This window comes from Filicampus tigris, chromosome 12 (genome assembly GCF_054856515.1).
Source record: "Filicampus tigris isolate MCC_2025a chromosome 12, RoL_Ftig_1.0, whole genome shotgun sequence".
Taxonomy (NCBI): Eukaryota; Metazoa; Chordata; class Actinopteri; order Syngnathiformes; family Syngnathidae; genus Filicampus; species Filicampus tigris.
In genome coordinates, this window is record NC_141228.1 from 7,263,788 (window position 1) to 7,286,839 (window position 23,052).

The 23,052-nt window shown below is 42.2% G+C and overlaps 1 protein-coding gene across 3 annotated transcripts in view; it reads left to right on the forward strand.

The window, feature by feature from the left end:
• Positions 1-19,990, forward strand: part of crb1 (crumbs cell polarity complex component 1) — a 30,657-nt gene extending 10,667 nt beyond the window's left edge. For 2 of the 3 annotated variants that reach the window (XM_086046588.1, XM_086046586.1), the window contains 7 exons: positions 1,351-1,901; positions 2,968-3,133; positions 5,497-6,439; positions 8,008-8,052; positions 8,613-8,735; positions 9,823-9,949; positions 18,405-19,990. In XM_086046588.1, coding sequence (XP_085902714.1) covers positions 1,351-1,901; positions 2,968-3,133; positions 5,497-6,439; positions 8,008-8,052; positions 8,613-8,735; positions 9,823-9,949; positions 18,405-18,623 — 2,174 coding nt within the window. In that variant the 3' untranslated portion in view covers positions 18,624-19,990. Of the gene's footprint in view, positions 1-1,350; positions 1,902-2,967; positions 3,134-5,496; positions 6,440-8,007; positions 8,053-8,612; positions 8,736-9,822; positions 9,950-17,071 lie in introns of all 3 variants that reach the window. The other variant, XM_086046585.1, reaches the window with a different exon arrangement.
• The last annotated feature ends 3,062 nt before the right edge of the window (positions 19,991-23,052 follow it).

The window sequence follows — 23,052 nt, forward strand, 5'->3', positions numbered from 1 at the left end:
AAATTATTGGTCGCACACTCCCATCCATAGACACTCTGTACCGAAGACGCATCACACAGCGAGCAGTAAGAATAATTTCAGATCACACACACCCCGCTCGCCACCTGTTCACACAGATGCCCTCAGGGAGACGCTACAGGTCCATCACAACAAAGACAACAAAGAACATTTTTTTCCCAACAGCCGTGAGGACTTTAAATCTATCGTCGTCTTGATGTAACCTGTACACTAACATGAATGTGACTATTCTTGATGTTTTTGGTGGTGATGATGGAACTGACACAGGAGAAATGTGAGCCTTGCTGCTGTACTGAAAACAAATTCCACCAACTCTGTTGTGTGGCCATTAATAAATGATTCTGATTCTGATTCTCATAAGAATCAGTGGCACAATGGTTTTGACGGTGACAGGCAGTCCAGCGCTTTGAAAGTGTCATTGCATTATTTTCTGTTGCAAGCAAATGGCTCTATTGAGGTATCATTGCAACCAGTAAAAATGGGGTGCCCGTGTCGGTAGCTGTCATGGCACTAACTCATCCCTCACAGTTTTATTGTACATATAGTTGGCGTTGGGCCAAAATCTCATAATTTGAATTTCATATTTTTTGCAAAAATCGACACCATTGGTCATTCCACACGCGGGTGTTATTTTTACACATTAATGACCAATTTAAAGTGTTGGAAAAGGCTTGCTCTCCTTCACGATGCAAATGGTTGAAGATACTTGCCATTTTTGGTGTCTCCTGAAAAGTGACTACGTAATTTGAAGGTACAAGGTTTTGCCCCGACGCCAGCGATATAAACAAGTACATTTATAAATAAAGAAGGTATATCTTTAGACTTGGTCACTTTATAAGTAGCTCTACGTTTTGCAACATGCTTGGGTAATAGAGTGCTAATCTCTCAGCTGAAGGTTTTCTGGATCATTCCACACTTGCCTGTGGCAACTGTTGAAGTATCCTTGTACAGTGGCGGTGGGGGCTTGGTAATTGGCCATGTCTCCAGGCATCCAAATGGGGGAGGGGGAGGAATCCCAATGAGGCAAGTGGACATTCAATCTGAGTGGGAATGAAGATTGTGATTTCGGATTGTGAATCTCCCTCAGAACTACCTGATTGCCCCCCCACCCCCCCCCACCCACACACACACAAAAAACAAAAAGAAACCCAAAAGAAACACTACAAAAGCAAGCGAATGTACTGTCGGGCGTGTATTAGTACAATTTGCTGTAAAAGAACAAATGTTAGCATTTAGGTTAGAAATGTAGGTCTTTCCGGCCATTTCGGCTCACCAGTACAATTACGTACTATACTAAGGTACAATTTGTCTTGTCCTTTTCCTCACCTTCAGAACATGTGAATGCACGCTTTGGGAGCGAGGACTCACTCAGTTACGCTGCCTTCAACGTCACAGATGACCTGGGTCGGGGCCTCTCAATCTCTCTCTTCCTGCGCACACGGAAGCCCGGCGGCCTCCTGCTTGCTGTGGGCAACAGGCGCACGCAGTACCTGCACGTGTGGCTGGAGGACGGCCTGGTCACGGCTCAGCTCGGGAACGTCAAGAGCCTGAGGGGAGACAGTGCGCTCAATGACGGGGAAGTTCACTTTGTGAACGTGGAGGTGGCGAAGGGTATAATGACGCTGCAGGTGGAAGCTCACAAACAAGCAGAGGTGGAGGTCAGGAGTGATGGGGTTCTAGCGGGAGACACTGTCTATGTTGGAGGACTGCTGGAGAGCGATGCTACTGCAGTTTGGGGGGGACATTTTAAAGGATGCATCCAAGACCTGCGGATAAATGACAGGAGGCTGCAATTTTTTGGTTTGGACACTTCAGTGACAACCTTCCCTTTGCAACTCATGGAGAATGTGACTGCTGGCTGCTCTGGAGACAACATTTGCAGTGTAAGTGGACCACCTGAACTCCTTTTTACCCCTTTCATTAGCTGTGCTTTTTAAATTTAGACTCGCTGCTAAATAGATGTACAGGGCTGTTGGATCTTGACTTAATTAAAGAGGAAGTCAACCCCAAAAATGGGCTTTACAATAATATGTTCTATGCAGCTCCATCGGTCGAAACACAGCATTCTGATTGATATTGCATTTGTGTAATATGTGTGCAGCAAAATCCACCTGTTTTTGTAAATCTCAGTGGATGGCCATTTTGCTACTTTCTGTTCATTGAAAATGACATCACAGTTGCTCAGGGCTCAGGTAATGACAAATCATGACTTAGCTTAAAAAAAACAACATTTCAAAACAATTTTGTTCCCCTAACTACCCTCCGATTTTTCATTGAAAACGTACATTGAATCTTCATCAATATTTTTGGAAAAAAGTTTGCGATTTTGGCTATTCGCGTACTGGCCTAGTCCCTATTAAACCCAACTAGTGGGGTTTTGTTTTTGTTTTTGTTTTTAGTTATAAGCTGCTTGATTTTTTTTTCTGTTATGTGTTGTGAGCTAGAATTTTGAGTTTGAGCTAGCTTCAGATATGATTCAGATAAACGCATAAATACAAAATGAGAACACTTGAAAGCAGCAATGCAGTCGGCCGAGACTCACAGCCAGACGCTCACACAGAGACCAACCAGCCACGTTACTGATGTCACACACGAGGCCATGCCCATTAAAGGCACATAGCATAGGCACATTATGTTGTGAATCCCAGCTTGTCCGAAGGTAGGTTAGGCTTTTTAAAACCCTTTTTTTTTCTCTCATACTTTTTTATTAGGTTTTTCTTTGTTCAAACAACTTTTAGGAGAGTGAGCTTGATGTCTGTTCCGGATTGATGGAATTTCAGTTTACTCCAGTTGGGCATATTGACTTGTTATATGAGCAAATTGAGTTATGAGCTTGTAACTCGTAATTCAAGGTACACGCATACAGTACTGCAGTTGGATTTCATAATGAATACAAAGGTTTCCAAATGATCTGACAGGACCCTACTTTTATCATTGTCTCTTCTTCAGAGGAACCCTTGTCTAAACGGGGGGATTTGCTACAACATGTGGGACGATTTCACCTGCACGTGCCCACCCAGCACAGCAGGGCGGCATTGTGAAGATGTCAGATGGTGCGAACTGTCTCCGTGCCCTGCGGACGCTGAGTGCAAGATACTCAACCAAGGGTATGAATGTAAGTAAAGCCATCAGTCAGATGCTAAGATTTATTCCATTTCCATGCAAAAACAGTTAAGTGATTTTGTGTACTGTACTCACATGCCACAACATTAGACTCAAAATGTTATAAACAGCTCTTAGTATGATGTGCAGCCGGCATACACAACTCCAATTCCAATGATAAAGATATTGTTACATTAATACCTCTCTGACAGTGTCAATCAAATTAAATCGTTGCGATACATTAGAGGGGGATGAGGTGTAACTAATCAATTGTCTGGTGAGTCACTAATTCATTGAAAGGTTTCGGACTTTGGATCGGATTTTCCATTGTTGGCTGTATTTGTTTGTTGCATATGTTATGAAAACAGAGTTGGATGATCATGTGTTTGTCTCATTGTGGGAAAATCCACAATAGAGTGGACCCCCACATACTCACAGTTCATCACTTGTGGATTTGCATATTTACTGACTTGTTTTTATATTTTTCAATTTTTTTTGTTTTGCCCCCCCCCCTCCTCCTTTTTTTTTGTGTGTGTGTGTGTGGGGGGGGGGGAACTCATATTGAATGTTTATCAGGATTCTGGGCAGAATTTATTGAGTTGAATTGTTTTTATTTTCCAATGCATTTCAATAGGCGCCAATTATACATGGATTTTCGCTATTGGAAGCCCAGCCTGGTCTCTCTCTCCCACTACATTAGGGGAAAATGTGAAGTTAATATCTAATATCTATAACAGTTATTTTGTAATTGCGACCTTTCAGCTAAGCATGATTTCCTAGAAAAATGTAATGACAATTCCTACACTCCATCATAATACTATTCATCTTACAATAAAGTATATAACCTTTGACTTGTCTCTGGGGTCCGATCATATAACATACTTACTTGCTTAGCAACCTCAATCCACCCACACCCTACTCCAAGAAGTACTAAAGTAGGATTGGCTTGAACCCGTATTATTAATCCTTTGCCCTGTAAGTGAACCCCATAAGTGTTAATTCACTTGAGTAACTAGTTACTACTACCACAACTAATGAATACCACTTTACACATGAATTGCATGTAGTTTGCTTGAAATGGGTTTTGAGTGAATCATCATTTGAATAGCGAACATTAAAATTCAAGTCCGTTGCGCAAGTAGCCTTCCACAACAAACATGAAAAAAACAACTGCAATGCGACACTGTGATTCCGCGAGAGAAATGCGAGAGACTTCATGCACAACAAGGAAAAAAAATGGCAAGCGTGGTCTTATTTCGCCTAAGCAGACTTATGTCATAATACCAAGATTGACCTTTGAGTGGTGGCACGGTGCTACAGGGCATCAAGACTGTAGGAAAATACAATGAAGAAAGTGTATTGGTAGAGAAGAAATAGAAATAGTTGGCAAACTGTTAGCTTGTCTGATAACTGCCCTGTGGTTGCAAACTATTCACCTTGTCATTGTTATTTTAGTGAATGACTTGGGAGACACATTATACTAATACTCAAAACAACCGGTTGCTTCTCTATTTATATCCAGAAACCGGGCAAGCTTCAAAAAGCTTCCTAATTGGTTATCCCGGCTAAAAAAAAAAACATACAAAAACAAAAAAAACAACATAGCATGGTGCTGTTGTGTTTTGGTGCTGGTCTTGCTGGTGTCACCAACTGAACCATTGGTGACTGGTGTCTCTAGCAACTGATCCAAAGCCACCCAGCAACACCAACATGCGGTTGTTGCCTTGCTGGTAGCTGGTGACACCAGCACAACTCCAGCTGGTCACCAGTTCCTGGCAGGGCCCCAGCAACATGCTGGTCCTGCTGGGCAACTGTGGCTCAGTTCACAGAGCAGGCTACCCGGTGACCGAAGGTTAGGCGGTTTGAATCTTGGCTGTTTTGTTCTGCTGCTGCTCTTTTGCAAAACAAAAACATGCAAAAAAACACAAAAAAAAACAGCAGGCACCATGCCGTTTCATGTCAGAATCACGTGGTAAGTGGATCGGCCAAACTCGGTGTTGACCTGACCACACCCACTGAAAATAGTGAGTTACATATAGATATGTTTTGTAATTGGTGGGCCAGACCATTTTCCAAGCAGATCTGGAAGGAAAGTAACTCCAGCCACGCAGCGTAGTCTTTCAGCGACACATTTGATAATCGGGGCTTTGCTGACTTTGATTGGAAGAGAGGAAAACGCTCAATTAACTGGCCTGACCCGTAGCATATACAGGCGTAGACTTAACGAGACAAGTCACAACTGGTCTAAGACTTGAATGGAACAAAAAAGCTGATTGATGGAGACGCCATTAGGCCGGACAAAGGTGCTGACAACAAAACAAGTGAGGTGTTTTTAAGTGCATGTCGTAGCTCATACGACTTTTCATGCCCTCCTAGGTTACTCCAATGCCACTTTCCTGAATGACAGCACCGTGCTGGTCTATCAAGGAAATGGTCACATATCCCGCAACCTAACCAACCTCTCTGTGAACTTGCGCACTCGGAAACGGAGTGCAGCCATCCTCCATGCGGAGAAGGACTCTGCCTTCGTCACCCTCTCTGTCCAGGATGGCTTCGTCTTCGTGGAGCTTCAGAGCTCCACCAGAGACGCAGGAGGGGTGGAGGAAGACAAGCGAGGAGAGTCCACAGTCAGCCTCAACAGCATGAGATCTGTCAGTGATGGCGAGTGGCACAACGTCCACTTGTTCATGAATGCACCGTGGGCTAATATGTCGCAGTGGACTCTGGTGGTGGACGATGAAGTAGATGAAGCCGTCACCTCCAGCGGTCACGGGGGCAACCTGGACTTCCTCAGGGAGGGAGTAGACATCTTCCTGGGAGGTTTGGCCCCTGACGTTGGGTGGTCGCTGGCAGGGTGCCTCGGCACAGTGGAGATGGGCGGGATTGCGCTGCCTTACTTCAGCTCTTCTCAGGTGAACCTTCCACGTTTGCAGGAGGAGAAATTCATCCAGACGTCACTCAATCCTCCGCGGGTCGGTTGCAGCGGGGCATCTGTGTGTACGCCCAATCCGTGCTTGAATGGAGGGGAGTGCCAGGACTTATTTAACTACTACAACTGCAGCTGTGCTGAGGGCTGGGCAGGGAGGCATTGTGGCTTCTTCACCGACACTTGCGCCTCCAGTCCTTGTATCCACGGCAACTGCAGCATCAACGGGCTGACCTACGAGTGCTCTTGCGAACTTGGATACATAGGACTGGACTGTGAGGAAGAGGTTGACATCTGTGAAAATCACCTGTGTGCACATGGAGGCACCTGCTTGCATGGACCTGACAGGTATGCCTGTCTGTGCCCTGATAACTACACAGGACCTCTCTGCAAGTAAGTTCCGCCTGGTAGAATAAAGAATACATCAATACAGTTGTTTATTCACTAGTTCCTCCTTAGGTACACCAGCACGATTGTGTGAGATCCAAAACAAGAGTCATTGTATTTCATAAATGCTGTATGCAGCCCCACTAGTCTAAACACGGCATTCTGATTGTAATTGTGTATGTTGAATATGATTAAAGAAGCAAAATCCACCCCTTTTTAGCTACCTCAGGGGGTGGCCATTTTGTCACTTGCTGTCGACTGAGAATGACATCATAGTTGCTCGGGGCTCAGGTAACAACCAATCACGGCTCAGCTGTTTTCTGAACCTCAGCTGTTTTCTGAAGCTGAGCCGTGATTGGTTGTTACCCGAGCCCTGAGCAACTCGGATGCCATTTTCAGTCGACAAAAAGTGACAAAATGGCTGCCGCCGGGTGGATTTTACTTGACTTACTTACTTTTACTTTAATTGATGGATCACTAGTTTTGAAATCAGAAGCCAGTAAATAGTTTGTTCAAATATTTTTCAATGTATTTTAAATGAAGGATTGGTAACAAATGCTTGAAATAGATAATATGTTGTGAAGACAATTTCAAAAAAACATGTCAAGTCAACACACATGATTTGTCTTCGCGAGACACATAAAATGATGTCGCGGGCCGGATTTGGCCCCCGGGCCTTACGTTCGACACCTGTGTACTATATGTACCTCCTGAATATGCCAAAAATGTGCCACTTGATTTAGTTATTATTCTATTATTAATGAATGAAGAAAAAGCTTGACTAATAATCGTGTTTTACAAAGTTAACATAAGAAATGCATGCTGTACTCATCTACAAAATTAAGTCCTTTTGGTATAATAAACCTCAAAAAGGTAATGAAAACCTCTTTGACTGAGTAAACATATTGCCTAATGAGTACATCTCTGACTGCGTCAATCAAAAGCAATACTTTTAAATCAGTATTGCAAATTTTTGCTACAGCTCTTGTATTGGATTTCATTCAATTGTGTCCCGTGATATTTTCCCTCGCATCATTGTTGATGTGATGCAAACATTTCATCGTGTGAAGGCGACTTTTGTCACTATCTGAACAGTTTTGGGAGCATGGTTAGTTAGCAAGCACATATAAACGATGCTAAATTGCTCAGACGAGGGACGGCACCGTGAGACAGACAAGATGCTACACATGCTAATGTTCCTCCATCGCTGCCTACGCCTGCAGCGAGCTCATCTGAAGATGAATTTCTATTCTAGTGTCAGCCAGAAAAGGCCTCCGTCTGCTGCGGTGTCTCACTGGTACGGCGGCACTTTCTTTCCCTCTCATCTCCTGTTTGCCTCGGAGAACAGGCAGGGGAACGCCGCCAACCATTTATTCCATAAACACGCAGCTCCTTGCATTTTTTTTTTTCTCCCCGTGCACTAGAACCTTTGCAAGCAAGCCACCCGACAAGTGAAGCCACACGTCTCCCTTCACTGGGAACATCCGCGCTGTAAAGTTTTCATCAAAATGACTTTGTTTTGTTTGTGTCGCTTTCCACCGCCTTCCCCCATCTCTCCTTGTGTTTCTCTCCAGTGAACGGGTTGAAGAAATTCCTTGGTACATTGTTGTCAGAAATATGTAAGTATTATTTTTTTTCTTTTACCCTTTTCTCAGGTGCTCCCTGTTTGTTTCCTCTTTTGTTTCCACAAATGTCATGCTCAACATCTCTTTTTTTTATTTTATTTTTTTTCAACAAAACACCAAGCAAAGCTAATATTATCACTGCCTCCGCCAGTGTTTGTTTAAAAACGCATACCCACAGCCTAGAATGAGTGACAGCTGTGGTTTGAAAATGATTGTTGTTGTCCCAAAGTTGTGTGTTTGTCAAAAGAAGGCAGGAAAAAATAAATGCTTGAATTTTTTTATTTAGGGATGAATTCTACATTACCCAAAGATATTTTGACTGCTCCATGAGGGAATGTTTGGCCTTTTCTTTCCTACGCATGAGATTTCGTGTCATTTCTCGAGGTAGATATTCTGATTACACTGGTCGGGTTTTGTAAGCATCTTTTGCCTCTCCGGTGTGTTACAAAACGGAATCAAATAATACGAGTAGTCCCACATGACTGTTTTGTTGGCTGATACATTTGACAACAAAGTGTTTGATAGGAGTTTTTAATCTCCATGTCCTTTCCTAGGCGGCCCAAGCTTCCTGTGTCGGTGTGTGGAAATGACATCAAAAACTACACATGCTTCAATGGTGGCAACTGCACTGAGCGCGAGTTGTCATGTGCCTGCCCGCCTGGCTTCGCTGGACACCGGTATGACGGACACCACCTTGGAATTTGTCGTGAATTACAATAAGGTTACAACAATAAAGCCTTAATAAGTTTGAAACGAAATTATAAAACTCAATGTAAATCATGAACAAACAGTTGCTACTTACAGTAGTTTAACAGTCAGTGTTTAATGCAGACCCTTTCCATTTCAATGAGGCACCATGTATTACTAAAGTCTGTCTATTTACTAACAGGTGCATCTCATCTCATTTTATGAATGGGAAAAGAAAAACATTAAAGTGGAAATCAACCCAAACATATTTTTTTCATTTTCCCAGCAGGCCCACGAGTTGAAACACGGCATTCTGATTAATATTGCGTTTGTGGAATAAGAGTTAATCCACTCGTTTTTAGCCATCTCTGGGGGCGGCCATTTTGTCACTTCTGTGGACTGAAAATGACATCACAACTACCCAGGGCTTAGGGAAAGACCAATCACAGCTCGCCTGTTTTCTAAAGCTGAGGCGTGATTGGTCGTTACCTGCTCCAGCAACTCCACATAAATAATTACAGTACACAGAAGTGAATGTAAACGGCCGCATTGTATGTAGCAAAGGAAACCGTACAAGTACAGTGGAACCTCAATTTAACCGACCTGGAACCAACAGACCTCGGATTCAACACACAGAAAATAGTGTCCGGGCTACATAAAATAACCCTTTCTGAAGTAGCAGTTCAAGTCCAGAGTTTAAGTTCCAGAATTGGCCGCAATTTGTCACAGTGCCGGTAAGCGGCCATCAACAGAGACAGAGACTGGTCACATGTTTCCGGGTTGTGCTGCTCTCTTGTCATAGATCAACAGATTTAAAGTAGACTAGAGGGTAACAAACACACCAAGGTGGAGGCCATGTTAGCAGGGTCCAATGTCATGGACGTTAGCTTAGCATCGGCATTGACACACAACTCAAAATGAACACCTGTTGTTATTTTTACCTCTACAGTATACTATAATATATACAGTATAACAATACTTGCAGCGGAGTGCTTTCATGATGTTTCATAATGAAGAAATAAAATATAAACAAGAATGTTTGCTGAATGTTTTCTCCATCGCTATGTGTGGCTACAGGTGTGAGATGGAGGTGGACGAGTGTAAATCCAACCCGTGTCTGAACGGAGGCTACTGCCGCAACCTGATCAACAAGTTCCTGTGCGTATGCGACATGAGCTACGCCGGCGACATATGCCAGACGGACGTAAGCGACATTTACTTTTACGTGGCCGTGCTGCTGTGGCAGAACCTCTTTCAGCTGCTCTCCTACCTCATCCTCAGGCTGGACGATGAGCCCGAGGTGGAATGGGGGGACAATGAGTGAGGGGGCACATGTTTATCTAGGACAAGGTGTCATTTGTTGATGTTTCTGTGCCTTCATATCAAGCACCTTATTTAATGTAATAATAATTATCAGAGCTGGGCACGTGACCCTTTTTGCCAGTCCGTCCTCCATCGGCGACCTGCGTACCCTTCCGTGCTCGTCCCTCCGTCCTTATTCATAAAAACTATCATCCTCTGACCCCGTCCGTCCTCGTCCTTTTAAAGCGCTTCCGTCCTTGCATTCCGTCGGCGCGTTTGGAGTTTTGTCGTTTGCCCATTTCGCAGAGTAGTTTGAGAGGAACTTTGGCCGCCTTGCGCCCACGTCACACGCATGAGGGACGATTAGTGGGCCGGACTAAAATCCAACTCCGCCTTTGCTTAATCTGACCCTTTTTTAAAAACGTGTCGCCCCCAGGTCGGACTGCCAAGCTCTGATCATTATACAATAGACGAAAGTGCTTAAGGAGGAAATTTACCCAAACATATTTTTTTCAGGATATGTTCCCAGCAGGCCCACTAGTTGAAACACGGCATTCTGATTAATTTTGCAATTGTGGAATATAAATTAAGCAGCAAAATCCACCCGTTTTTAGCCATCTCAGGGGGCGGCCATTTTGCCTTCTGTTGACTGAAAATAACATCACAACTACTCAGGGCTCAGGTAATGACCAATCACGGCTGACCTGTTTTCTGAAGCTGAGCCGCCCCCAGAGATTGGTTAAAAACAAGTGGATTAACTCTTAATCTATAAACGCAATATTTATCAGAATACCTTATTTCAACTATTTGCGTTGACTTCCTCCTTAACAAATTTAGTAGACCACCACATAAAGCAGTTATTCTCAACTAGTGGGTTGCGACCCCATTTTAGGTGGGTCAAAGACAGCTTGTAAGAAGTTGTTGTTTTTGTATTCAGTTTTTTGGGGGGGTACAATACAGAGGCATACCAAGATCCAACATGGAACTTATTAGGTAAACAACAGGAAATGTTACTCACCCGTGCTCTAGTCACTAGTTTACTCTCTAAACATGTACAGTGCAGCTCAGCGTTTGGCTAGCAGGCATCATAGCGAGCAATATGCTTTTGGTGGAGTAGTCAAATTCACTTGAAACAGTGTTTAAAAATATAACATGTATGAACAGTACATCCTCATTCCTGTTCAACATGCTGAAAACGGTGAGAGCAGTGAAAATGAAGGAGCCCCAATATTGATTATATTGGATGGTCTCTTCTCATTTCTGTGGCAGGTGGTCTAATAAATGTGTTAAGCACTATTCATGATTAAGATAATGCTCCACACATCTGGAGCTTTTAATGCAATGCATACTTTTTTCTTTCACTAATAGATTGTTTCATCTATGAAATATGGTGGGAATCACATGTTGCCAGAACCCAGAGAGATGACTTGCGTTCTCATCCTTTGTATAAGGACTCCTTTGAGCCTGAGCGTTCAACACAATATGTGTCATAGTGATTGCAAGTGAGTGTAATCTTGTTGACGAGGGAGACAAAATGTCATAATGCAGTTTCAGACACTTTTACATACTCTAATGCCAGTACACCTCTAGATCTGGTTAAAACTATTAACGTCCTACGTGAGAACGACAAACGACAGCCTGGCCTGAGTTTTAAGCGTTGGAACATTCCTGGAAGATTAAAAGTTGATCAATTGAATTTGTACGTATGAATCAATAAGAACAAATAGCAATTTGCTGGAATGAATGTGAATAAATATACTGAAAATGTGTTAATTACATGTTAGTTATCTTAAATTTGGTTTGAAAAAACAAAAAACATGTTGCTACATAATACTGTTTAAAGTAATCTGATTTAACCAAAAGTCAAGAAAATATTGATATGCACACAATTTACTGCAGGGCGAGTCAAGTAAGATTGAAGTTATTACAGGAAGGTACAAGGTCCCATCTAAACTTTCTATGGAGAGTTTCTGGAAGCTTTCTGGAATTTTGGATCATTGAAAAGAAAAAACATCAACAAAACAAAAAGTTGACTTCGATATCAAAAAATGTCGGCATGTCAGCCAAAGAAATGATCCAAAGAAAACATAACCTCCTTGGTGGAGGTTAGAGTGTGTTGTTGGAATGTTTCTCCATTTAGGATATCCTGTCAGTCTTTTGTATCGGAATTCCGGGGAGCTCCAAGCAGCGTAGGCGTAAAGACATGTTTTAGTTCTAAAGCACTGAGAAGTGTGAGGAGACAACATGACGTCTCACTTTGTTGTTGACGTGAATTCGCATCAGTGAATGATTGACTGACAGCTGCACAAAGTGTTATTTTGCTCTTCTTTTCTTGTCTGCAAACGTTTCTGTTTGAGGTATTTTAAACCCAAATTCTCTGCAGCTCTACTTTAACGGAACCTACATATATTCACTGGGCCGCAGTGGTCAACCTTTCATAGCCTCATCCATCACTCTTCCCCCTCACGTTTGTGTTTTTGTCCGTTCCATAACGCTACGACAATGCTCATGTGTGTTTTCTTTTGTCAGTCTCTTCTGCCACAAACTGTCCTTACATCGCTCTCAGTTTTTGGTGGTGTCTACTAATAAAAAAAATCTTCCTTATTAGTTTGCTTTGTTGTCTGTCCTCTTTTAATCATTCTTTTTCCATTTTCACCCTACTATCAGCTGTATGTGTTTTCTGTAATCAGAGAGTTCCATTACACCATAAATAGGCACGTTATCTCCTTGAACAAGATGTATGTAGAGTGATTGTATCCCAAAATAGTTAAAGCTCCCACTCAAACATACAGAGCACATAAGGGAAACTTTGCAGTCACAAAAAGAGTTTTTAAAAAAATCGACACTGTTATAAATGTCATGCTGTGTTTATTATTTAATGGCGAATGATGCTTTGAGATACAAGTGCTTTGAATTATGAGAGTGGTCATGGAATAAATTCAACTCATATCTGATTGTGATAATTATCCGATCATGTTTATCAGTGTTTTTTGAATAATTTTTTTTTCTATATTTTCTATTTCTAAAAAATCTTATTTTTCAATTCTACTTTTCTATAAATGTTCTTTGCGCCCCCAGTAGTCTAAACAGGGTATTGCGATTCAAGTGGAAGTCAACCCAAACATTTTTTTTTCCAGAATATGTTCTATGCAGGCCCACTAGCTGAAATACAGCATTCTGCGCCACTTGTAGCCATTCAGGTCGTTATCTGACCAATAGTCGTTATCTGACCAATCATGGCTCAGCTTCAGAAAACAGGTGAGCCGTGATTGGACATTATGTGTACCCTGAGCAACTTAGTTTTCATCTTCAGCCGACAGAAGTGACAAAATGGCCGCCCTCTGAGCTAGCTCAAAATGGATGGTTTTCTCTTATTCCACAAATGCAATATTAATCAGAATGCCGTGTTTAGACTGGTGGGCCCGCATAGAATATATTCTGGAAAAAATTGTTCGGGTTAACTTCCACTTTAATATTGTATTTGTAGAATATGAATCAAGCAGAAAAAAAATCAACTTGTTTTTATCCATGTCAGGGAGCAGCCATTTTGCCACTTGCTGTCGACTGAAAATGACATCACAGTGCCTAAGGGTACTGACCATCACGGCTCACCTGTTTTCTGTGATTGGTCAGGTGAACTTGGCAAGCTGAGGCCTTAGGGAAGTGGGTGGCAAAATGGTCATCCCCTGAGATGGGCACAAACGAGTGGATTTAACGGCTTAATTCATATTCAACAAATACAATATTAAACAGAATGCCGTGTTTAGACTAGTGGGGCTGCATACAACATATTATTGTAAAGAAAACTTTTGACTTAACTTCCCCTTTGCATATCAGGTGGACCAACATTTGTGTTCAGTTAAAGGACCGACCACAGCAACAGGCCCGGTTAATTTGAATTTAAAATGAAATTGATTATTATTAACTGACAAGTTATTTGATGAAAACAAAATAAATACATGTTGTTCATTACTTTGAATAAATCAAGCAACCATTATTTCATGAAACAAATAAATAATTTAAGCGGAAATCAACCCAAACATTTTTTAAAGAATATTTTCCCAGCAGGCCCACTAGTTGAAACACGGCATTGTGATTAATAGTGTGTTTGTGCAATATGAGTTAAGCAGCAAAATCCCCCCCTTTTTAGCCATCTCAGGGGGCGGCCATTTTGTCATTTCTGTCGACTGAAAATGACATCACAACTACCCATGGCTCAGGTAACGACCAATCACAGCTCGCCTGTTTTCTAAAGCCGAGCCCTGAGTCGTCGTTACCTGAGCCCTGAGCAGTTATGATGTCATTTTCAGTCGACAGAAGTGACAAAATGGCCGCCCACAGAGATGGCTAAAAACGGATTAACTCTTATTCCAGAAACGCAATATTTATCAGAATGCGTTGTTTCAACTAGTGGGCTTGCATAGAACATTCATTCATTCATTAACTCTACCGCTTATCCTCACAAGGGTCGTGGACATGCTGGAGCCTATCCCAGCTGTCTTTGGGCAGTAGGCGGGGGACACCCTGAATTGGTTGCCAGCCAATAGCAGGGCACACTGAGACAAACAAACATCCGCACTCACAATCACACCTACGGGCAATTTAGAGTGTCCAATCATCTTACCATGCATGTTTTTGGAATGTGGGAGGAAGCCGGAGTACCAGGAGAAAACTCACGCAGGCACGGGGAGAACATGCTCACCCCACACAGGGAGGCCAGAGCCGGGATTGAACCCACGACCTCTGAACTGGGAGGCGGACTAGCTAACCAGTCGACCACCGTGCCGCCTGCATAGAACATCTTCTTGAAAAAAATATGTTTGGGTTGACTTCCACTTTCCACCAATTTTAAGGGGAAAATACGATATTAATGTAACAACATTCACCGGACTCTTGATCATGTAAATTCTCGGTGGGCCATATGCGCCCCACGACCTTACTTTGTCCAAGCCCAACTTATAGACTTCCATCATGCATTTTTGTGCATGTGCATGGCTGCTATGTAGACACAGAAACAATAGTTAGGAAGGATTAGGGCTTTGTACTAAAGTGGCCACCCTTTGAGAGAAGCGAGAAATGTGCTTTGCCTGTGAAAAAGCAGCATCTGCTACTGAAGTGCAGCTTCAGCAGGGAGCTGGTGGCTTTCACAGAAGTTTGGTCTGCTTCACGGAAACATATGAGGGCACCTTATCTGACGTGCGCACACACGCGCGCACACGCACACACACACACACACACACACAAAGCAGGTTGATAGTGCTGACAGCAGGGAGGCATTGCCGCTGCCTCTGCTTCCAGGCTTCAGGGTGGCCTTGCCACGTACCTCAGAGACTGGTTAGTTAGACATCTCCGTGGCGCGTGTGTGTGTGTGTGTGGCAGTGGGTGACTGATGGCGGGTCCTGGCTGCCGGCTGTTGCGGCGGCTTGCTTGTTTCACACTCACTCTGACAGCAAACTGTGCCGCAGTGACAGGTAAGCACTTTCCCAAAGAACCTGTATCGAGTGGAGAGAAAAGTGTCATAGCTGCAGGAGCTAACTGTTGTGTTTTCTAATTATGTTTCCATGGTGATTGCTGAGTTAAAGTGACCAGTTGACTATGAGGCTTTTATGATAGTTACAGCTGCCACGCAGAGTGTTACGAGCATAACACCAATAGCAACTTCTGACGTAAGCTAGTGTGCCGCTTTCTGTCACATAATGAGTGTTAACAATCAGCCTCTCACTGCATGGCGGGCTTTGATTTCTCCTGATTGACAAGTGGCGCTGAAATCTGGTGTTGAGTGTTTTGGGCGGTGGCAGAGGTGGCAAAAGTACTCAGTAGAAGTACAGATACTTTTAAAAGAATGTACAGGAGAAGTGTTAATTGAACTCCTGTATTCCTACAAAAAAAAGTGCAGGCTGTGAAATAGTGTGAAGTAAATAAAAATGCTGTCTATTAAACGTGTGCCTTGAAATATGAGTGGCCGGTCTTACAACTTTTTGGGAGATATGAGCAGTGGATCGGCCAATAATTTTTGCTTTGACGTAGAAGATGATAAACTTTAGATGTAGTGTGCTCAACTCACATCCCACCATTCAGCAGTTTGGCAGGTGGCAGGACAATTTTTCAAAAAGCGGTTTAAAGCTGTTTTGATGCCCTCCCAGTTGTTGTTTACTGACAAACTAAAAATGAAGCAAAGAGAAGTAGGCATTGTGTATTTAAAACAAACACATAGCTTTGCTTTCGATAAGTCTGTTCAGTTTAAAGTTAATAAACAGTGCAAAATGGCATAGACTGGCTAACAAATTGCATTTGTGTTGCGGCGTTACAACACCTGAAGCAACCGATATGTGAACAAAAACGGTGGCGGACCAAGAAGACAATAACAATACTCACAGGCATGAATTCCTCACCCTCAGCAAAGGACTAATATTACTGTGGCTTAGTGAGGAGTGACCTCTTCCATGAATATCCGTATTTCTGTATTATACTGCCCCCAAGTGGCCAAAGCAGCCACACCAGAAGGAGCAGAACAATGAATTGCAAATGTGGCAAAAACTGATCCGATTATGTCATTACTTTGCCTTTATAAAGAACAACATTAGAGAGCTTTAAAAAAAACACACACTTTCCAACCATTGTTTTTTGGGGGGGAGGCTGGAGTGAGCGTTTTTAGTTACGAGCGTGGTCACAGGATGGATTCAGCTTATATCTCAAGGCACCGCTGTATGTATTTTGACAACTTGGCTCAAACAAAATAACCCCTTTACTGTACTCGATTACTGTTACTAAAGTAGAATAAGTAACTGCTATTTGTACTTTGTTACCTCTCACCACCGGCTGACGGTGACGCTGTGTGCTGGAAGGAGCAATTTCATAAGTTGCTAAAAGACTGCCCGTATTCAAAAGTGACGCAACTTTTGCCTCTGAACAAGGCCTGTTCGAGCTATTTTGCGCCGTACCTCTGGGGCTGTTTGAAGAGCGAACGCTGATCAGGCAGCCTCTTGTTGTGCGTGACTGCGTGTCTGTGTGTGATCCTCCACAGACGGCTCGCGCTCCAAACGGCTCTCGGGTGGCCGCCGTGCTGGCGCCGTGCCTGGTCGCCCTGGCGATAGCGTTGGCGTTGGCGCTGACTCTGGCCGTTGCCAAACTGCGAGAGAGGCGGCAGATTCGGGGAGGTTTGAGTCTGAGGCGACTGGAAGCTTCCGCGGGTTGCTGCCCTCCCGCCGAGGCGGGGAACGCATCCATCAGCACTTTGGCTGCACGCGTGGAACGCCTGGTGTAGCCTGAGAGGGGGGGGGGGAGAAGTCGGCGTGAGATTTTGTTAGCGTGTCTTTGTGTGAGTGGGGGAAAAACACAAACAATGCATTTATTTGTACAGTGACCCCATTGTTTATCATCTCACTCTCTCGTCTGTCAGGAAATGGGAGACTGTCGTACAGGAAACAAAAAGATTCTCGCTAGCACAGTTCTCTCAAAAATGGGTGCTTGCTTCAAGTGTTTGTCACTCCCGGTTGACACTTACTGTAAAACGCACACCGAAAACAAAAGACTAAACATTGTAAGTTTAAAAACCAAAAATGTTTCAGCAAATGATGTAATTTTGTCTAACGAATGTCTGTTATCTTAAAGCTAAAATAACAATGACAGGTTGCATTGCAGGAATGTGACAAAGCGTTGTTGTCAGATCTACAACGAAGAAACGAGCATTGGATCGTGCAATGTCGCTAAATCAGGGGGAAAAAATATCTCCCACCCCTCCCGACTTCATGGAGTTGCTTCAATCTGACCTCACTCGACAATGACAACCCATTGAAGACACAGACCGTGAATGGCAAAACATAATTCACAACATTCTAAAAATATATTGATACATCCTTATTATTACATTAACTTAGTTATTCAACATAACACAACATGATTTGTACTGACTGTGTGAAGCTATGCCACTATCTCCCTGCATGAAGTTATTTGGTGAAATGTATGAAATGCACCATATATTACCATATACCTTAATTTATGTAAATGAAGCAAATTATGAAGGCAGGTTTCGCTGTGTGTCAAACTTGTGTTTTGAGGAACAAAGTATTTTATCACGATCAGCCATTGGTGTTTACATTTGCCTGGAATGCTTTGAGGTCGCAGCTGGTACAATCCGAATGGGATGAATCCAATTTCCCACTTTTCTGATGTCTAGATGTTACAGTAAACCTTCAAACAAGTGCTTGTTTACACACGAAGCAGCAACGCATACATATGTAGCATACGATATTCACAAGCGTGTATTGTCTCTGTTTTGCGGGCACGTACAATGAACCGCGATATAGCGCGGAACACTGTACCGCAAAGACGCTAACTCGCTTACACTTCATCCCTAGTTGACCTCTGAAGGTGTGACCTCCGACCTGCTACTGGCCATCAGCCTGGTGTCCGTCGCCCTGCTGCTGGTTCTCATTCTGACTTCGGCCGGGCTGGTGGTCGCGCTGAACCGCCGAGCCACCCACGGCACCTACAGCCCCAGTCGGCAGGAGAAGGACGGGTCTCGGCTGGAGATGTGGAGCATCACCCAGCCTTCGCCCATGGAGAGGCTCATCTGAGCGGTTGAAAGCATTGAAGATGACCTGGGAACCTCCCACATGCCGGAATGAGGCCTTCACATTTGTATATGCAGATGCTGCAAAACCATAAGAGGTCTTTGACGACCGCGTTCATCCGTCACCTGCCACGCTAGGCGGCCTTCATCCTAGATAGATTTCAGCTCACGATGGATGGATGTCGTGTGCCTAATCTATATTCGTAGGACAGATGGAGCAATGTGCACTCAATTTGTTGTACACATTGAACACATGCTGCTGTCACCTTTTTTTTTTAGCTCTTGAATGGTTCTACTCAAAGTGCTTTCAAAGAAAATAGGACATAATTTAAAATGTTAACACAAGCACCTTGAGCATTATATGTGTTATTTAAGTTACAGTTGTATTTGTACAACTGTGGCAAGGCTCTAAAACTCTGTGGACCTGCTCTGCTGTAAATGCTGTAGTGTATCTCAAAGTGGTTGTGTGTTTAAAAAAAAAAATTCTTTTGGGGGGGGGCAAGTGGTTAATACAGAATCTAGAATAATGTCTGGATACAGTTTATACACATACGCACTATCCATCCATCCATCCATAATTTTATCTTGGTAAGGGTCATGGCCCAGCTGTCATCAGGTGAGGGCGCACTACACCCTGAACTGGTCACCTGTCAATCACAGGGCGACACGCACGACGATGTGGAACTGGAATTAGAGTCGCTTCAAACATAATAGGAATGGATGACTCAGTAATAGTCTTTAGACTAACTTATAATACATATTTAAACGTGTCTGAACTGAGGTGCCACATTGTGTATACATTGAAATGATTTGTCATTTTGTGCATGGAAGTATAAAATCTGCTGGTGTATGTCAATTTATTTCATAGATGTTAAAGGACTAATGTGTAGAATTTAGTGTCATCTCGTGGTGAACTAATAGAATGCAACGACTTAAACTCGAAGTGCGTGTATTTTGAAGCGCGTGCACTACGGTGTCTCAGGGAGATCACATGTCGCAAGCCTAGCCCGATTTGTTTTCAGCAGAGGCACAAGCAAAATGTTATCACAAACGACTTCTAGTATTCCTTCATGTGACAAAGTGCATGGCATTTGTTACACATGCTGTAGTCATAATGTGGACGAACTATGTTCGCTAAGTTTGTCTCCTTCAGGTATCCGTATGAGAAAGATGGCGGCCAGACATGGCGCGACCTATGTAATATAATTAGAGATTACCTCACCTACGATTATATTTTTAAAAATGTGCACTGATGTGATAGAACATATTTTTTTTGCATGCTACTTAAATCAATACTGGGTTTTCAAAAGAAATGAACTCTGAAAACATTCTACACACTGTTACATTAAATTAGGTGCCAATATTCTTTGATTTGCTGTGCATTCCTTTTGTGTCTCTTAATAAAACAATACTCCGCAATCAAACTTCAGGCAATTATCTACATACAAAATATGTATGGCAAAAAAAAGTAGTGTGTGTGTGTGTGTGTGTGTGTATATATATATATATATATATATATATATATATATATATATATATATATATATATATATATATATATATATATATATATATATATATATATGTGTATATATATCAGTGCTGTAAACGATTTTTTTTAAGACTAATTAATCGCAATGTTTTCCATAATTAATCGTATTTTTCAACCGTAATTTACTTGAGGAAAATCTTGGAATTAAGGTGGGAAAAAAATACAGCTATATATCGATTCAAAGACTGATTTCTTTGATCTTGAATAAGATTGTTATCCTGTAAAACACAACAGTTTAACGATACACCAAAGACGTACACCTAATATGGTATTTGAATTTGGCTGTGTTAAGTGTGCAAATTATTTGGGATTTCTCCAATGAGCCGTCAAGCAACTATTTAAAGTAAAACTACGTGTATGCGACAGTGACTCTCCTTTCTAAGTTTGGCTGCACAGTGAGCAGAGGTCAGCTGCTACAGCAAGTAAATAAAACTGAGTTAATTTTTTTTGTGCGTTATGAAATTAAACCATTAACTGCTTTAATGCAGTGCAGTTAATATATATATACATATATATTAGGGCTGTCAATTTATTATTATTTTCTAAATTAATCCAAGTCCCTTTTGACGCCGTCAATTTTTTTGATCGCTTGATGGTTTCCATAGCAACCAGCGGCTGCATTGATAAAGGCTGCTGGTCACCGTGATCTATACATCCATCCATCCATTATCTATACTGCTTGTCCTCACAAGGGTCGCGGGGAGTGCTGGAGCCTGTACCAGCAGTCTTTGGGCAGGAGGCGGGGGACACCCTGAATTGGTTGCCAGCCAATCGCAGGGCACACAGAGACAAACATCCGCACTCACAATCACACCTAGGGGCAATTTAGAGAGTCCAATAAAATTACCTTGCATGTTTTTGGAATGTGGGAGGAAACCGGAGTACCCGGAGAAAACCCACGCAGGCATGGGGAGAACATGCAAACTCCACACAGGGAGGCCGGGGCCGGGATCGAACCCACGACCTCTGAACTGGGAGGCGGACGTGCTAACCAGTCATCCACCGTGCCGCCCTGTGATCTATACATGTATCTTGAAAAAAAAAAAAAAAAAAAGCTTTAGAGTAGAGGAGGCGTTACATCTGCTTCCAAATATTGACGATGAGGATGAATTGCTCGGCAGACACATGCACGGCTGTGTCCCCCTTAGGGTTGGGCACCGAAACCCCGGATTCGAGTGGAATCAGTTCCATCATTCTGGTTCACCCGGAACCGTTCAGATTTTAGAACTCCTGCTGCCGAAGATGCGTAGCAATAGCACGTCAGCTCGCCCCCACTGGCGCTCAGCTTCTCGGCCCGCGTGGGCAGCGGCGGCGGCGACTCCGGGTGGGCCAATTCCCACAGATCTTCACAGACGCTGGGACGCCGCGGTGGCAGCAGTCGCCCTTCACGGGGTCGGTCATCCTGCCTGGGCCGCCGGCTCATTCGGCCGACGCCTAGCCATAGAATGACCCAAAGTCAGAATCGGCTAATTACGTCTAATTGCAACATTGAACCAAAAGGTTCTTCACACAAATGCACATATCCAGCTAATACTTAGCTTAGATCATACGTAGCTGCAGCATATACATAAATACTGTACATACAGATACATCTTATGGTTACATAGACTGCTTAGATTAGATAGACTCTCCTTGCTTGCCTTCAAAATGCAGCGTTGTGTTTGTCATATGTATTTTCTCTCTAAAGCAAGACAAGGTTAGCCAATCAATTGCTGTTCAGTAGCATGCTTTCAAAAACAGCTGAAAGTGTATGTGTGTGTGTTTGAAAAGGGCTGAGGGGCTGTTTGCGTGAGTTGAATCCAATGCTTGTTTTTTTCAATTGAAGAGAAAGTCAACCCAAACTTTTTTTTTCAAGAATATGTTCTATGCAGGCCCCCTAGTTGAAACAAGGCATTCTGATTAATATTGTGTTTGTGGAATATGAGTTAAGTTGTAAAATCCATCCATTTTTTACCATCTCAGGGGTCGGCCATTTTATTACTTCTGTCGACTGAAAATGACATCACAGATGCGCTGAGGGCTCAAATAATGACCAATCATGGCTCAGTCAAACAGGTGAGCTGTGATTCGTCCTTACGTGAGCCCTGAGCAACTGTGATATCATTTTCAGTTGAAAGACGTGACAAAATGGCCGCCCCCAGTGATGACTAAAAACAGGTGGATTAACTCTATTTCCACAAACGCAATATTTATCAGAATTCCTTGTTTCAACTAGTGGGCTTACATGGAGCATATTCATAAAAAATAATAGTTTGGGTTGACTTCACTTTAATAAATTATTTGCATAAGAAAATCAATCCTCTTATTCATGTTAAGGGTATTAAAATTCAAGCGAATAATGGGACAGAAAAATCAAAGGATTTTTTTTTACAATAAATAAAATATGCGATTAACTACGAGTTAACTATGAAAAAATGCGAATTACTCCGATTAAAATTTTTAATTGCTTGACAGCACTAATATATATATATATATATATATATATATATATAGACATATATATAGACATATATTATAGATATATATATGCTGTATATATATATACACACACACATATATATATATATATATATATATATATATATATATATATATATATATACACATATACACTTATATATATATATATGTATATACATATACACATATATACACACACATATTAGGGCTGTCAAAATTAAAGCATTAACTATGGAGATATACTGTATATATATATATATATATATGTATATATATATATACACACACACACATATATATATATATATATATATATATACACATATACACTTTATATATATATATATACACATATACACTTTATATATATATATGTATATATATATATATATGTATATATATATATATATATATGTATATA